This window comes from Xenopus laevis, chromosome 7L (assembly GCF_017654675.1).
Source record: "Xenopus laevis strain J_2021 chromosome 7L, Xenopus_laevis_v10.1, whole genome shotgun sequence".
In the NCBI taxonomy this organism is placed as follows: Eukaryota; Metazoa; Chordata; class Amphibia; order Anura; family Pipidae; genus Xenopus; species Xenopus laevis.
In genome coordinates, this window is record NC_054383.1 from 72,634,391 (window position 1) to 72,653,028 (window position 18,638).

At 39.5% G+C, this 18,638-nt stretch overlaps 1 protein-coding gene across 4 annotated transcripts; it reads right to left on the bottom strand.

Annotated features, from left to right (window-relative positions):
- Positions 1-1,908: 1,908 nt before the first annotated feature.
- Positions 1,909-18,175, bottom strand: tirap.L (toll-interleukin 1 receptor (TIR) domain containing adaptor protein L homeolog). Of its 4 annotated transcripts, none has more exon segments than NM_001093086.1 (4): positions 1,909-5,102; positions 6,076-6,663; positions 9,052-9,100; positions 13,659-13,697. In NM_001093086.1, coding segments are annotated over 3 exon segments (1,602 nt in total). In that variant the 5' UTR covers positions 9,059-9,100; positions 13,659-13,697; the 3' UTR covers positions 1,909-4,095.
- Positions 18,176-18,638: the final 463 nt, after the last annotated feature.

The following is an 18,638-nucleotide window of genomic DNA, read 5'->3' on the forward strand; positions in this document are numbered from 1 at the left end:
TTGCAATATATGGACAAACAATCCCTGTTTTGTTTAAAGGGTAAGGCATTTTTCAGTAGCAGTATGCACAAAATGTCTCTGTCTTAAATATATTGATAATGGGTTGAGTGCAGAGGACTCTTGTATTTGTCCTTTGATTGGTTTCAACTGTGTATGCTCGGTATCAACAATCACTTTAAGAGCTGTGGGGATTTGCTCAATTGGTGGCTGCAGTGCTTGCATAACATGAATTGATCAGCAAGTGGAGTTTGTAAACAGGACTGGGCCTGCTCATTTATTCAGCAAAATAACACAGTTCAAGTGTAAAATGAAAACAGCTTACTTCAGCATGGCATAAATCCAAACAGTCAGGAACTTTCAATGCCTCCTTACAAGCCCCAGTACCTCTCTCAATGAGTGTGGCTGGCTTGGTTTTAGGGAGCCTGATCTCTCCTCTCAGTGCTTCCCCCTTCTCACTGTTCTGAATTGTAACACTCCTTTTACTATTCAGTCAGCTGAACATGCTCCTGGCACAAAATCTGTAATGGACCTAGGAATGGAAGCTTCATCCCACCCAATGCTCTACAAAGCCTCCGGACTCCAGGACCCAGACCAGAGATTCAAAACAACTCGGAGAAAACCCATAAGCTGGTTTTCTCCCTATATCTATTCCCTGGAGCCCCTCACCATGTATAGGTAAGAAACCTAGGTGAAATATAGACACCATTTATAACTTTTCCAGCTGGTGTCTCACAGAGCATAAGATAGTACCCTGAACCCTGCTGTGCTTTTTTTTATGAACTTGCAAGGTGAAGGGGGAAATTGGTGCAATTTGGGAAAGTGGGCTGTCTAGGGATACTACATTTTATCTAAAGTAAGGCCTTCATTATTTCATTCTCCTTCTGCGTTCAAAGGCATTTTTAAGCCATTACGCATTTTGGAGTGTTTTATTAGAGACAATTTCCAGTATGGTCTATGGAAGGTGTTAGAGATGTGCTTGAAATAAGCATGATTATGTATATATTTTTTTCACCAGTGTTAAATATGGTTTACAGTTAACTCAGGGGGAATATATATTGTTGCAGCAAGTAAGGCTGTTATTTTGCAGACTTAGGAAAATGTCAGATAGATGGGTCCCTGGAGTGAATGGAGAAGAGCAGAGTGGGCCCACCATTCCATACTTGAGTGTTTTGCAGTTGCCCAGATATAGGTAGCTGTCTGATTAAAGGTGAGTAGCAAATAATAGAGGTGTGGAATTAGACCTCAGTGCTCCTTAGATCCCTCCTTGTGTTGGAGGAGGGTTGTGAGGCACCCTGGACACCTCCTTTGTTGGAGGGGGGTGTGATTGGTGCCAGAAGGTGAGCCAGGCCAGAGGCTGATGAATTGGTATCCCTGAAAGGGAGAGTCAAAAAGAGATTAGCCTAAATGTTCCAAAGTCTGAAGGGCTTGGTGAGAAGCTTGAATATTTCAGTGTGGAAGCCACCCTGAATGGTAAGAACCCCGAAGAGAAAGGAAAGCTATGAATGTGTGCTGTTTAAACGCTAATGAACGGTGTTCCTATAATCTTTATGTTGGGAAGAGATTGCCTGAATAAACCTGTGTTTTGGACTGAAAACGTGGTGTCCCTGTCTTTATGCTTCTGATCCCATGCCGACCTGCCTACGATTGCGAATTTCCCCCAACAACTATGTGTAGCCAGATTGTCACAAAGGATATTTTCTGGTGTTTTGTAACCATGTCTTTGCCCTAAAACCTTTCATTTTGCACTCGTACTTTTGGTGAAAATCCAACAATTATGGGCTTTATATTCTACAGTTTTGTATAACATGGTTTCAGATAGGATCTGTAAGATAGGATCTGACTGAATTGTCTGTTGCTACCGTCTTGGTTATGGGGGTTTAAATGGAAAAGAAATAGAAAAACAGCCAGTTAAGTTAATCAATTTGTTTAAGCACATTTATACTTTATTAATGTCACACAAAGATAACATTGATGATAGCATTCATTAATTTAACAGGAATATTTGAATTGTGGAAGAAAAGCTTGTCTAAATACTTGAAATGTCAGTAATCAGAACGCTACAATCGGCACTTCCCTTCAGCAACAAAAGGTGTTTTTTTCCAGAAACAATTGTGGGATGAACTCTGCAGGCAGTATTTTCCAGACATAGTCCTAACCAAAGCTAAACTACATCATATAGGTCCTTGCTGGATGACTTAGTTGACTGTGTTCCTGGAATAAAAGACTGTACCAAAATATTAGTGTATGAAAATATTATAATAGAACATTACAATGTTCTGAGATACTAAAATAAATCCCAACAATATGCAGACACCATTAGCACCATTTTTAAACTGTAGTGTTAAACTGGGGTATATAACAGTGAATTCTTGCTTTTATGTATCAGTGCAGAGTATGAAAAATCCTTTTCTTTCGCAGAGAGCCATGCGCATTGTATGATACATTATCAACACCGTCTACAAGTGTCATGCAGTATTTGTGTCCTGACTTCTGCATACGCATTGTTGTTAACTGCTACTTATGGCATCTACATATCCATTGCTTCAGCAATAAATGCTCCAACATGCTATACATGTCGCTTAAAGGAACAGTGGATGGTACAAATGTGACATATGATTATAAATGGAAGTGTGTTTGTCCTTTGGAAGCATAACATCAGGGTCGTACTGGGCCAACTCCCTGCATGGAACTATTCCCGCTGCCCCTGACCTCCCTATCTGGCCCTGGAAGAGAAAAGGTACAGGTGGGGAGGCCGCAGGGGGTTAGAGCTTGGGTAGGGGCCATGGGGAACCAGGGCCAGGAGGCCTTGGGGGCAGGTCTGGACTGAGAATAAAAATAGGCCTTGGCATTTCAGGTACACAGAGGCCCAAAAAGCCCCCACCAGCCCACTAAATACTGACTTTCTATGGCGCCTTATAGCAGCCCCTCTGGCATTTGCCAGAACCTACAGATTGCCAGTCCGGGCCTGCTTGGGGGTTGTGGGGGCCCTGCAGGCAGTGACTCTGTTGGGCCCCATACCCCCCAGTTCAATGCTGAATAATATAATGGGGTTATGTGGACTATCCCCAACATATGTACTTATACATGTAGATTGGCTGGTGACTGGATGTATTTCTTTATAAAAATTGCCTGTTAATAAATATATATATATATATATATATATATATATATATATATATATATATATATATATATATATATAAAAACATTGGCTGTATAATATATATATTTATTTATTTTAAAAATAAGTCTTCTGGTGGAAATCGCTCGCTTCAGCATCCATTATTGCTCATGCATCAGCTATAGACCTTTTCATTTATTAACACTAAGGGGCAGATTTATTAAGGGTCGGATAGTAAAATTGAATTTTCTAATTTTTTTGGTGTCAAAATTTACACATTCAAATTTTAATCCCCAAATTTGAATGTGAGAATTATCGCACCTCGACCATGGAAACAGTTCTAATTCAAATATTCGCCAGCTAAAACTTGCCAAATTAATTTACAAGTCAATGGCAGAGGTCCACTGTCTATTTGCATATGTAAATAGCCTTCCTGACATTTGCATTTTTTCTGAGGAAAAGTTTCATTTGTGTTTGATTCGAATACAAAACAAATTTTTCGGGTTGTTACCATTCAATCGAATTTTAGACATTCAAATTTTTTCATAAATAACCTCCCGTTCCAGTTGTGAGTAAATTAGAATTTATTAAGAGTATAAAAAATATTCACATCAATTTGAAATTCGACCTTTGATAAATCTGCCTATAAGAGTGGACAGGGGCATTTTGTCCACTGCTGACCTCAGCTGTTTCTAGTTGATGGCATCAGCAGACAATAATACCCATGTGCCAATTGCCCAAGTTGTATAACCACTGATTTTGTTGTTCACTGTATCAAATGGAGACCAAAATGGTAATTATTCAACTGCGAAATGATCTTATTTTTTATATTAATGTGTGAAGAAAATACAAAAACCAGCAACCTAAATAAACCAAGGGCTGCATCATATCGGCAGAAGTCGTCACCTACACAAGATTGTGTATATTTATAGATCTGTAGAGAGTATTCCAGGTACATAACTTCATACTCAGTACTAATATGTTTCCCTCCCTGAAGAAGTCCATCTGCAAGAGCCAGCCATTTGGTTTAATGCAAGGGCACCTTCACGTGTATATCTGTCACTGTTGGTTAGTTGTGTGTCTTCTTGGTTTGTGTAAATATCAGTTCTGTTTATGCAAGGGGAGTTATCTACATTCTGTGTGTTAACATTAGAGTTTTGTATATAGTTGATCATTTCTTCCTTTATATTGGTTGAGTCCTGCATCTGGCAGCCTCTTCCTTGCCCCATTCTGCTGAATTCCTGAATATCACAGTTTATTTTATGCATTTTCTTGGCTGCCTCTGGAGTCTCATTCTTCATATCATGGGTTATAAATCCACACTCCTGTGACTTATTGTTGATCTCCTTCAAGTTACTGCAGTGCTCTGAGGTCTCACAACTTATCACCTTTATGTTATGGCTGGAATGTTCTGTTTTTAAACTACTGCCTTCTTTGTTATCAAAGTTTTTTTGCACGTTAAAATATGTATCTTGAGTTTTGTTGCTTATACTTTCAAAGTCCATGCTGGTTTCCTGTAACTTACAACTTTCCTGCATGTCTCCACTGTTCTCTTGTACCTCACCAATCCTTTCCTTCATTCCTTTACCTACCTCCTGTACATCACTACATATTGCTTGCATTTGTCTACTGGCCTCCTGTGTCTTATCGCTTCTTTCATGTATGTCTCTGCTGGAGATTTCCGTCTCAGGACCTATTTTCTGCATATTACTGCAGGACTCCTGTGCTTTATAGCTCTTTCCATGCATGTTACTGCTTCTGTCCAGTACATCAGAGCGGCTTCTGTCCATGCCACTGGCAGGTGTTAGGGCCTCATAGCTTGTTTTCTGGATATAACTGCTGGATTCATCTGCCTTGTCTCCTCTTTCCAGTGTGCTACTGCCGGACTTATGTGTTTCATCGCTGTTTTCATGAATATTACTGCTTGACACAGGCTGCCTCATCATTTTACTGTCGATAGTCTGCAGGTTTTCTATCAAATCTATTTCAAAATAGAGAGAAAAAAAATGTACTTAAAATGAATAAGCACTAATTTATACAATGGGAATTTATAAATTTTGGAATCAAAAAGCAAAGAAGCAGACAAAGCATATTTGTGACCACAATGCACCTTGTTACCCACAACACAACAGATACGAATGTTCTGTAATGAAGGGCATGCTAAAATGCAAAACTTGGGACCAACATTTAGAGGCACATTTATCAAGGGCAGTGCCGTAACTAGAGGGGGGGGCCCTAGTGCCTGACGTGCAGCCGGGCCCCGCCCCCTCCGTACACTACGGATTTCACTGGCGAGCGGGCTGCCGGGGGGCCTTGAGGGGGTGCGGGCCCTGGTCTGCTTGCACCCCCTGTTCCCCTGGTAGTTCTGCCACTGATCAAGGGTCAAATTTCGAATTCATGCAAGTTTTATTTTCTCAGCTCGGACGAATTGAATCAACCCGATAACTCGAATCAAATTCGATTTGAATTAGAAAAACTCTAATTGATTTAAGAAAAGCTTGATTCGCATTTTTTCCTCCAAAAAAACTTTAATGTCAGGAAGGCTGCAAACATCACCAAAATGATCCCTGGTCATCTCCCATTGCCTTTTACAGCATTTCGGCAGGTTTAAGGTGGCGAATAGTTGAATTCAAGTTCTTAAAGGGCCAAAATATGATAAATCTTGAATCGAGTTTGAATAATTGACAATTCGAATTTGAGAGTTTTGACCAAAACAAAATTTGATAATTCAAATTTTCAATTCGACCCTTAAATAATTTTTAAAAATGTGAAATAATTGATTTAAATTAAATCTATGTCCTTCCCATAATTTGGAGTTTTCTGGATAATGGGTTTCCAGATAACAGACCTCATAGCTGTAGTATATTTGAAAAATCTTTTTCTTTCTCCGTGCACATGAAGATTAATTGCTGTTCGTAACTAGAATCTGATTTAATAAGCAATAATATACTTACAGCTTGAAATGCTATTCCTTATTTGACAAAATACGCTGTCGTCACAGGACCGTGATCTGATGGCATGCATAAACCTTAGCTCTGGTGGATACTGAGACATTTCCAAGTTTATCATAACAGGAATAAATCGGCCTTCAGAAAGAGGTGATTCTACCAGAGCTTGGTGCATCTGAAATTTACACCAGCCATCACTCAGGAATTCTGGAGTTAGCAGCATTATCCAGCAATGGCTGTTTCTCAAACCACTGCAAATCTCAGATGGAATGGGGCTTCCTAATGACATGTCCCTCATTGGCAGGAAACAACGCAGATTCTCTGGCTGAGATTCCAAATAACTAAGCAACTTTAAAGCATAATTTGAGTCTTTGTCACTATGGCAGATATAAGCATCATAAAGACGTGACCATCGGATGCAGTTTTCAGGCCAGGAAATAATAGGATTTAATGTTGGGGAGCTTTTTGCTGATGCCAAATGACTCCGGCGACTTTCCGAGGGTTTTTCAGAGGAGGAAGAAACCTTAGAAGTGACAGGGTTGGGTGATCTGGTTTGTGTTTGCTGATCTTTCTTTACCAACTTCTTGAACCACCCTGCAACAAAGAAATGGCATCCATGATTAGATATTCTGTAAAGACTTTATGAATCAAAGTAATCTTTCTATTGCAAAATTAGCTGTAATTTATTTTCTTACTTGATAAATAACATGCTTAACGTTAGGCAATTCACACAAAAAAACATATCATGCCACACATTAAAAAAGAATGTTGTGTACACGAGCATAGCCAACATATAGAGGGCCATTTATCAAAGGTCGAATTTCGAATTCATGTGAATTTTTTTTTTTTATTCGAATATACTCACAATACGACTGGGAGGTTATTTAAGAAAAAATTTAAATGTCTAATATTTAAATGAATGGCTCCAACCAAAAAATTCATACGCATCAGGTTTTTCTCCTGAAAAAAACAATGAATGTCAGGAAGGCTATTAACATCTCCAAAAAAACATTAGGTGAACTTTTTGGTTGCTGGGCCAGGGATATTTATGATTGTCTGCAGCTTCTATTAGATGACTATAGTGATGAGGAGCTTATTCAACATTACTAGTAATCCGAACCGAATGTTATTCAACATTACTAGTAATCTGAACCGAATCCTAATTTGTGTATGCAAATCAGGGGCGGGGAGGGAAATTGTGTGTCTTTTTGTCAGAAAACAAGGAATAAAAAAATGTTTTCCACTTCCCACCCCTAATTTGCATATGCAAATTAGGGTTCAGATTCGGTTCGGTATCTGGCCGAATCTTTCGCGAAGGATTCTGGGGTTCGGCCGAATCCAAAAAAGTGGATTCGGTGCATCCCTAATTACTAGTTAAAAAATAATAATAAAAGTGTGTGTGGGGAGATAATGTGTACAAAAAAAGAGCAACTTGATCAAGCCAAAACCATTGAAAAGATGTCAGTTGAAACATTAGGAAGTGGCACAATAACACTGAAATAAATTTAAAAACAAATCTTTTTATTTTACATAGTTACATAGTTGGGTTGAAAAAAAATCAAATTCAACCCCTCCAAATGAAACCCATTGCACATACAATTGCACATATATATACAAACACTCACACAGACCCCTCCATACACTCACAAAAACTATACATACAGGTATGGGATCCGTTATCCGGAAACCAGTTATCCAGAATGTTTTGAATTACAAAAAGACTCCATTTCAGCCAAATAATCCAAATTTTTAAAAATGATTTCCTTTTTCTCTGTAATAATAAAACAGTACCTTTTACTTGATCCAAGCTAAAATGTAATTAATACTTATTCAAGCCATAGCCACCCTATTGGGTTTATTTAATGTATAAATGATTTGCTAGTAGACTTAAAGAAGAATTCAGCCCTTTAACAAAAAACCCGCACCCCCCACCCCATATAGTCCCCCCTCCACCCCCCAGCCTAACTGCCCCCCGGGAAATGCCCCATACTTTATACTTACCCCTCGGTGCAGATTCAGGCATCGGAGTTCCACGCTGCCATCTTCCGGATCTTTGGGTCTTCATCTGGAGCTTCAGCAATTTTCAGGAGTTTCAACGCATGCGCAGTTGTTGCAGAGCAGCAAATTGCTTCAACTGCACATGTACCGACATGCCGATCTCCCACTCAGCTTTCCGAAGAACCGGAAGAAGGCTGCGAGGGACTCCGATGCCAGAATCTGAGCCGAGGGGTAAGTATGGGGCATTTCCCTGGGGGGGCAGTTAGACAGGGGGGAGGAGAGAGGGGGTCGATGTGGGGTAGGGGGTATGGGTTTTTTTTTGTTAAAGGTTTGAATTCTCCTTTAAGGTATGAAGATCCAAATTATGGAAAGATCCGTTACCTGAAAAGCCCCAGGTCTGAGCATTCTAGATAACGGGACCCATACCTGTTCCAATATCTATATACTAATTGTAGATTTTAGTATCACAATAGCCTATGATATTATGCTTGTCCAAGAAATCATCCAAGCCCCTCTTAAAAGCATTAACAGAATCAGCCATCACAACATCACCCGGCAGTGCATTCCACAACATCACTGTAAAGAACCACCTATGTTGCTTCAAATGAAAGTTCTTTTCCTCAAGTCTAAAGGGGTGGCTTCTGGTGTATTGAACCTTTTTATAGGAAAGAAATATTCTAATATTTGGTCTGGAAAAGGACTCAACAAGGAAAGACTTTGTGCATATCAGTGCCCGCATATCAATGCTAAATTTATCAATTGTAATTACATTTTTCATAAATTATTGAGTACTGGTTTCAGCCAGATAGATCTCCTTTCTCTCTAGGCAATTCACATCCCAAAAATTCTTAATTAGGTAAAGCACTTGCTGAAGTAAATTTGTATAATGACTTGAATTAATGGAATTGAAACAGACAAATTAATTACATTGTGTTTTATTCATTGTATTATTTGAAGTTACTAAACCTTATTTGTTGTACTCACCAAGCATGCCGCCACTCTTCTGCTGAGTCCTCTGTATGTTAAAATCATTCTGCAGAAAAGCAAAAGGTAAAAAAGATAACATATATGTTCCTTGTGTACATTGTCACCAACACAGAGGAATAAGGCGTTGTCATGAGTTTTTTATAGCGATAAAGCAGCAATAACATTCTACTGGAAAGGTAACACTATTTTTCCATGAGAAAGTACATTAATTATAAGTATCACCAAACTCAAAAGTGATCAGAAAAGCAATATACCGGTAGTTAAAGAGACTTGAGATCCTTGTTTATTAAATGAATACTAACTTGATATATATAGACCATATAGTGACCCTATGACCGATATCATATATGTGTAACCTTGCTATGAGCTACAGTGGGCCCTAGGGTTGCCACCTTTTCCAGAAAAAAATACAGGCCTTCCAAAATATTCATCTTTTTTCCCTATTAATAACATTGGAATCAACCATAATTTTTACCGGCCAGGCTGGTAAAATACTGGCCAGATGGCAACCCTAGTGGGCCCTGACCAAAGGAAAGCTTGACCTGAAAATGTCTGACAACCACTGCTCTAGGACTGTAAATCATCTGGGTTCTACCATTTGTTTCAATCAGAAATGCACAAAACTTTTGCCTGACGAAGGGGCCTTGGTGCCCCGAAAGCTTGCAATGTATTTTTTTTAATTGTTAGCCAATATAGGTATCACTTCTACAATACTTTTTGTTTGTTAAATCAGAAATGCAGAGAGCATAAGCAGATCAAACAGACAGAAAGCTACCACTTTCTATACGAATTAGAAGTTACAAATAACTTGAAATATAATGTGTATTGTAAAGTGAAATAACATTTTCCTCCATTATGTTTAATGTGTGTAATTCCCTATTAAATGTTATATACGCAATATTTTTTAATTCACCTTTGCAAGTAATAAAAAATATCTTGCCAGATATTTCATAGCAAGCATACTGTATTGACTCATCTTAAAGGAAAACTATACCCCCAAAATGAATACTTAAGCGACAGTTTATATCAAATTAAGTGACATATTAAAGAATTTTAACAAACTGGTATATATATTGTAAATATACACATAGGGGCCGATTCACTAAGCTCGAGTGAAGGATTCGAATGAAAAAAATTCGAATTTCGAAGTATTTTTTTGGTACTTCGACCATCGAATTGGTTAAATTCGTTCGAATACGAACGAAATCGAACGAATCGAACGAAAAATCGTTCGACTATTCGACCATTCGATAGTCGAAGTACTTTCCCTTTAAAAAAAACTTCGACCCCCTACTTCGGCAGGTAAAACCTACCGAAGTCAATGTTAGCCTATGGGGAAGGTCCCCATAGGTTTGCTAACCTTTTTTTGATCGAAGGATTTTCCTTCGATCGTTGGATTAAAATCGTTCGAATCGTTCGATTCGAAGGATTTAATCGTTCGATCGAACGAAAAATCCTTCGATCGATCGAACGAACGTTTAGCGCTAAATCCTTCGACTTCGATATTCGAAGTCGAAGGATTTCAATTCGAGGGTCGAATTTCGAAGTATTTTTTACTTCGAAATTCGACCCTTAGTGAATCTGCCCCATAGTATAGTATAGTATATAATGTATAGTAAATATTGCCCTTTTACATATTTTGCCTTGAACCACCATTTTGTGATGCTCTTTTTGCTGCCTCAGAGATCACCTGACCAGAAATACTACAGCTCTAACGGTAACAGGAAGAAGTGTGGAAGCAAAAGACAGAACTCTGTCTGTTAATTGGCTCATGTGGTTTGTTTGTGTGCACCCTGAATCCTACGATCCCAGGGGGTGGCCCTTATTTTTTAAAATGGCAATTTTCTATTTATAATTACCCAATGGCACATACTACTAAAAAAAAGTATAATATTATGAAAATGGTTTATTTATACGAAGCAGAGTTTTACACATGAGCTGTTTTATTCAATATCTTTTTATAGAGATCTACATTGTTCAAGTGGTATAATTTTCCTTTAACCGCCAGATAAATCCTTGTTCCACGCACACACACACACAAACATGCTGGTAAAAAGTAGATTAATAATGCACAAACATCCATGTGCTCAAGAATTCCTGAAAGCACAAGAAACAAGTTAGACCTGTGATTTTTTTTTTTTAATCTTGTTTTGTCCTAAGTGTTCTCCATTCATTATAAAAGAACAGGAATAAAATGCCAGCATGCTAAAATATATTTTTAAACTTCCAGTTCATGCCAATAGTATACAGTTGCATTAAACCACCGCCCCTTCATGTCTTCTTGCTAAAATATTGGGATCCAACCCATTTGGTTAATTCAGTCAGATGTTTTTTGCTGCAATATAACTGACCCATACAGTTTTCTAATGATATACAAACAGCATCCTTACTCCAAACTAAAGTAACTGAAATTAACTTATTACTTTTTCTGCATGCAGGGATGCCATAAGAGATTTTAGGGCCCTAGATATTTATATACCCCCCCATGAACACATAGTACCAACATTTTTGGCCACACCCCTTGTGTGTGCTACATAAATGATCAACAAGCAGGTAGGTAGGTTTTAATAGGACAGAAGGCTTGAACTTGTTGGATGTAATTTTTTTTCTACCACAGCTGCTATGATACAAATCCACCAGTCATTGATTGATGCCCATGTTACATAAGTTTTTTTGCACAAGTTATGTAAATGGTGTAAGTTTAGGGGGCCCAATATTTAGTCTTAGTTTAGTGGGGGTCAGTGTAATTTACCTTAAAGGGTTTTGAGTTATTTAACTTTTTATTTGGCAACTCCCCAGTTTGTAGGTTCAGCAATCTGGTTGCTACTGTCCAAAATTACCCTAGCAACCATGCATTGAATTGAACAAGGGACTGGAATATGAATACTAGAGGCCTGAATAGAAAGATGAGTAATACAAAGTAGCAAAAACAATCAATTTGTAGCCTTACACAGCATTTGTTTTTTAAATGTGGTCAGTGATCCCCATTTAAAAGCTAGAAAGAGTCAGAAGAAGAAACATACAAATCAGCCTATAACATACTAAAAGTTAACGTGAAGGTGAACGACCCCTTTAAGATGTAGAGGTTGATATTCTGAGACAATTTGCAATTGATTTTCATATTTTATTATTTGTGGTTTTTGTGTTATTTAGCTTTTTATTTAGCAGTTCTCCAGTTTGCAGTTTCATTTGTCTCATTTGAATATGAGACTGGAATATGAATAAGAGAAGGCCTAAATAGAAAAATGAGTAATAAAAAGTAGCAATAACATTTGTAGCCTTACAGAGCAGTTGTTTTAGATGGGGTCAGTGACCCCTATTTGAAAGCTGGAAAGAATCAGAAGAAGGCAAATAATTCAAAAACTATAAAAATGAAAAATTAAAGCCAGTTGAAAAGCTGTTTAGAACTGGCCATTCTATAACATACTAAAAGTTAATTTAGAGGTGAACCACCCCTTTAAGTTTTTCAATTCATTGGTAGTCAGTGGAGTTTGCCTCTACTGATCCTGTTAAAGCGATATTGACCCGTTCCTATAAAAATCATAAGAATGTGTCAGTATTAAGTAAATGCTGCACCAGTAATCGTTCCTGTCAAAGCCCTCTGCAGAGCTGCACTCACCGACCCTCGGACACTGCTAAAAGATCTTCTGAGTCGTTTCAGTGATGCTGGGCTGGTGGAAGCGCGATCCTTCCATAGGCTGATTATGAATGAAAACAGGACTTCAGCCTATGGGAGGCTCTGTCTGCCCCCAGCCCAGCATGACTGAAGCAACCCGCTGTTAGTAGTGTGAGCGGGTCAGCAGCACACAGTTTGCGGGGCTGGGGGCTTTTCGGGGGAACGATTACGGGTGCAGCATTTACTTTATACTGAGACGTTCCTATGATTTTTATAGGAACATGTCAGTATCGCTTTAAGCTTCTTTGCAATATCTTTGCTGAATATGCAAGTTGCACAAGCTTCTATTTAAATTATGTTAAGTTCCTCGGCTAATCAGGGCAGTTTTTATAATCACTTAAATTGTGTACATTTAGCACAACTTTATACATAACTTATGCAATTTGTTTAAATTTTGCAATGCAACTTAGCCCCCTTCCAAAAAAATGTTCCCCCCCCCAGTGGCGGCCATGATGACCACATGTTCATTATAAGGAAAAGTAGGCAGTAAAATAAAGATTCGTGCAAATGTAAATGGTGAATAATAGTCCACAAAAACACTTGTAGATCTGTGCCTATGAATGCCCCTGTAGGGTCTCAGTGCTGTTTTCCTCAATTCCTCAAAAGATAAAAATAATACAATTGTGTAGTAAATAGAATAAAGAGAGGTCATATCACCCCCACCCCTTCCTTTCTTGCTTATTATTACTCACAAGAGACGCATAAACTGCAGGCACATAATTGCAATGCAGATTCCAGGCTATTCAGCTCATCTGTTTTCCCCGGCTACACTCCTCCATATGTGCAGCCTGGCTTCCTGGTTAGCTGGTCACGTGCTCTCTGGGTGCCTTGCTGGGTCAAACCTTTCAGAAACGCACAATGCCAATACAAAAATGTTGGATGGAACAGAAAAGCAGTGCAAAATTCCGGTAAGCTCATTGGTAACTACCTGAAGTTTGTTTTATGAACCTGGTACACTTCCTGAAAGGCTCAAAATCTTCTCTCTGCTACCATCTAGAGGTAGATATATATATATATAGATTCTGTTGTCAGGGAAATGTTTTTATTTTCAAAACAGTTGCAAAATGATGTCCCAAAATAGTATCTAGAATTTTCAAATTGATTTTTTTTCATCTACATTTAGCACAAGGCAAGCCATTTTTCTTACTTTCCCAAGTTCTCTCAGCCTTATGACATGCTCTTATAAGCTTCAGGGGGGCCGGAAATAGGGGTAGGTAGCCGTGCCTCTTTTGCCAATTACCTCTTGTCCGGTCCCCTGTCTCCACTCTCCTTGCTCGTGCTATGCTGTTCCCCTGTAGTGAGAGAGACTGTAAGCACATGCGTGAGTCAGAGAGTTTGGAGGCAAGGTGACCAGCCAGGTTGCTTAGGGCTCCCAGCCGGCCTGGCACTGAGCTTCAGCCTCTCTTTACTGTCGCATTGCAAATGGGAGTTTTGTCAACCCCTCTTTCCCCCAAGCAACCTATCAACCAATGCTATGTCAAAAGGTGCACCCAAGGCACACCCCTGCCCTCCATCACCCTCAACCAACTTGTAACCTATGTCATCTATCAACCTAACACCATGGCATCCACTTGACCCAGCCATCCCTTCACAAGACAGGAGTGCATCAGTGAGCAGGCAAGGGGAATTTAGTGCACCAGACTTACTGAAGGACCAAAACTAGAGGTAGACTGGCAGAGGACTTATGTGCTCCCCCCCCCCCAACACCTTCAGGCCTGGACTGGATTCAAAACAAGGTCTGGCATTTCTATTACACAAAAGGGCCCAAACAGTCCCCCACCAGCCCACTAAACAATGATTGTCTATGGCATTTTACAGCAGCCCCTCTGGCATTTGTCAGAATCCACTGATTGTCAGTCCGGTCCTGCCCTCTGTAGTATCCTAGGCATATGCCTCTTTTGCCTACCCCTAGTTCCAGCCCTGCTATTAACAGAACAATGGTCACATAACAAGAAAACAGCTCTTCCTGACATCTTTCCAGAAGAATTCAGCTGCTTGAACTTAGGATCTCCATGTTTTTAAACTTACCACATTGCCTTTTACTAGCTTTAAGGGCAATAGCAGGTGGGGCACTTTGCCAACCTCAAGAAGTCGTATCCCTTGCAGACAACAAAATATCTTAAATACCTTTGAATTGCTCCATATGTAAATCCTTGTAGGTAAAATTCACTTTTGACAATGCAGAAAGAAGAATTTTCGTGCAATTATACAAAAAGTGTCCCAGTGCTCTGTTCTACTATATGAAATGCTGTCCGGTCCCCTGAATAATATATACATTCACCATACTAGACTCTGATAGTTAGGCAGCTCCACAGGCAGTTCCCCTGTAGTTTGGACTGTGGACACCTGAAGTGGTCCTTAGTGAGCTCTGGGTATGATCTGGTTCATCAGGTAGGTGGCAGTGTTTAAAAGTGTAAAAGGGAGAGCAGAGATGCTCAGTGCTCTCTTCCTGTATCCCACCTTGCGGGGAGGTGGGTACAGGACTAGGTCTGAGCAGGTGACAGGCACTGGTTAGGGAAAGTTCATCTAGTGCTATAATTTTGTGTAAAAGTCACTCCAGGAGCAAAAGTTAGAGGCAGTGTATTTAGTAAGCAACTTTCTAGCTCCAACAAGGAGAATAGGCAGGGTTAGCACCCTTGTCCCGTCAGACAGGAACAAAACTGGGTGAGCTCAGAAGCAGGGAAAGTGCCAAGGAGCAACATACCACATGGGATCCCTATTGCTGGGGAAGATATACTAAGATGTTGACAGGGCATGATCATCATCATCATTTATTTATATAGCGGTGTCAAGATACGCAGTGCTTTATCTGAGTTTACTACTACTTAGGGGCAGATTTATCAACAGTCAAGGTGAATTTTCGAATTCAAAAAAATCGAAAAGCTATTTTTGTGTATTTCGAATAGGGAATAGACAAAATTCGATTTGAATTTAAAAAAAAAATTGAAAATCTAAATTTATCATGTACTGTCTCTTTAAAAATTTTACCATCCGCCATCTAAAATCTGCTGAATTTCTGTTTTAGCCTATGGGGGGACCTCCTAGAACCTATTTGGAGTCAATTGGTGGACTTTGAGAAATCAAAGTTTTTTTTGGGAAGCCAGTCACACTACTTAACCACTTATCTCAAGCCCACCTACGGATGTGCTACATACTGTATTGAAGTACAAATCATATCACAAACTGTGAAATTTTGGGCAAGCTGTGTGCCTTTTGTCAAGCCATATTTAGTATAACAATTCACATTTTAAATGCCAACTTTAAAAGGATATAGAGGAAGAGACTGCTAACATTTGCCACAGTTACTGTATAAATATAGCAAATCTCTCCTTAATCAGAATTGTTATTCATGTTTATTAATGTACAGAAAGTTACAGAAGTACTTTAAAAAGTTACAGAAATAGAAACAGGCCATAATCCTTGTTTAAGGATAAAGTTGAAGTTTATTAATCCACCATACCTCACTTCTTTTGAGCTTCAATCAGGGTCGGAATGGACCGGAAGGGACACAGGGAAAAAAACAAGCTGTCTGTGCGCTGCTATGCATAGGGGGTTGCAGCTGGAGCATGTAGGCTGTGAGGGTGGCCAAATGGGACTGATCATAAATGCAACCTTTCTCAGAAGTGTACTTAGATACGGGTAATAAAGTATTACCTAGATTAATGGCAGATCTTTGTGCTATTGGATTTCACCATCTGTGTGGTCTCACCCACATAGGAAGGTCAATACATAAACTGATAATTTGGAAGTACAGGTATAATAACCTCGTATCTGCACATTCTGGGGATGAATTTATTCCTTACCCTTTAACACATAGGGTCATTGTGTGCAACCTAAGCAGGGCTACATACCCTTAGATTTGCCCTACAAGAAGGTATTCACGCCCCTGGTTTTGACCTTCAAAATTAGGAAGTGACCAAGGTTCTGATGGTTTGGATACTACAATATGAAATAAGCGGCGGCAATCTAATTTCCTGTACAAAGGGGTATGCATTTCTTAAAATGGACCAATGCTTACATATCACTTTACCTGTCAATTCACTGTTAGTATGAAGAGGTATACATCTACCCTTAGTTCTCTCATGTACTTTCTGTTGGGATTGTTGTATCACTTTTTCTGGAAAAAATTCTAATGCATGTTATGCTCCTATAGTCAGGGTCAGGTTGGGCTGCTGGACAACTGGTAAAAAACACAGTGGGCCCTGTTCCCCCTTGCCACTTCTTTTCTTCCATTGGGAACTGCATCATGACACGTCCCTCCACATAATTGCGTCTGCAAGGAGTAAATCAGGTATGCAGTGTGTGTGGGAGGGTGGTGCTTGTGACTGGGGTGGGAGCCCCCAGGTGCCAGACCTGTAGGGGCCCCGGACACCCTAGTCTGCTATTGCCTGTATTTTCCTTTCTTGTCACTGACAAGAAATTTGAATCACAGGAATTAATTTTTAGTATGCAGAATCTGATTTACATCGACAGGTTTAGTATACAAGTATGTGCACAAATGGTCATCCTGTCCTTTATGACCTATGGAGATGAAATATAAGTGACAAAGTAATTGAGGGATATATCTCATTTAGAGTACTGTGAATAGGGTTGTCCCCCCCCCTCCCCACCATAGTATAAAAACATTGTCAATGTATCTCTAGCATGCTAAACAATGCATGGGCAGGGTAGGGATATGGGCTGGCGGGACACCAGGAAAAAAACCCGGTGGGCCCCAGCTCTCGTGGGCCTCGCCGGCCCAGACCCTCACTCTGTGCAGCAATTCATCTTTCTGCCGCTAGTTGCTGCAAAAACACAAAACATGTATGTGCAACACTGCGAGGCGCTGTGAGATTGAGCTAAACATCAGCCCCCCTACCCATGGCATATTCACATCAAAATGGGGGGCTGATTTATGGCCGATTTATGACTGCTTGAGTCTTTGGGTTCCAGAAAACATGATTGAAACCCTTAACTCATGTGGGGTTTTGGGAGAAAAATTGTTAGTTAAGGTATTTTTCAACTTTTGGCTGTGAGCGATTTGAAGGTCTGTAATCAAGATATGTTTTAAGCTAATCACTGCACACTTTCAGAAAAAATGTAATAATAAAATCATCCATACAAATCAAACTCATACAATGGCATTATCATACACAAAGAAGTCTGTAGTCTGAACATAATTTTTATTTGAATATATAAGTACTTACTGCATTTACAACAAGCCCAAAACCACAGCTCCCTCCATCACATCACATAGATGCACTGTCCTCGTTCTGTATCATTACAGGCAAATCCACCATTTTTTTCTTATGCTGGTTTCCACAATTTTTCTGCAAGTACAAAAAAAAAAGTACCAGGCTGTGATTCGTCTTGTCAAAATTCTATTTTCGTCTTCCTTCTTTTCTGGTTTAGAGGAAGAACACACTGCTCTGACACATGCACAGCATAGAAAACTGGCACATATCCGAGTAACCAAGCCGGTTTTTCTCTTTTTTGGGTGTTACTAAACTAAGCCCATGGGAGTGACTCTAAAATACCAATTAATGGCCCTCTCCTGCTACCAGAATACTTCCTGTCTGTGTTGCAACAGGTAGATGTGACATAGTTGTCAAGTTATACTGAGATCCGCCTCCAGAACACTGGCTTTGAATTCTTTTTTCTTAGGAAAGTCATAAAAGCATAAAAAAACGGCTTGTGTCGGATTCTACTTTGTATTTCTCAAATATAACGTCTGCTAAATACTGTATAAATAAACAGGACACCTCTTAAATGTAGAATCTGTGTAGAGAACCTTTGCTGTGGATAGTGGCTGGGAGGCGTGCAAGGTAGAGAAAACCCCACCCTCACAGATACTGGCTTGCTTAGTGTCCACCTCCTCGAAATTATGAGGTTCCGTCAATAATAAAAATAAACACTCCCTGTTTCACTC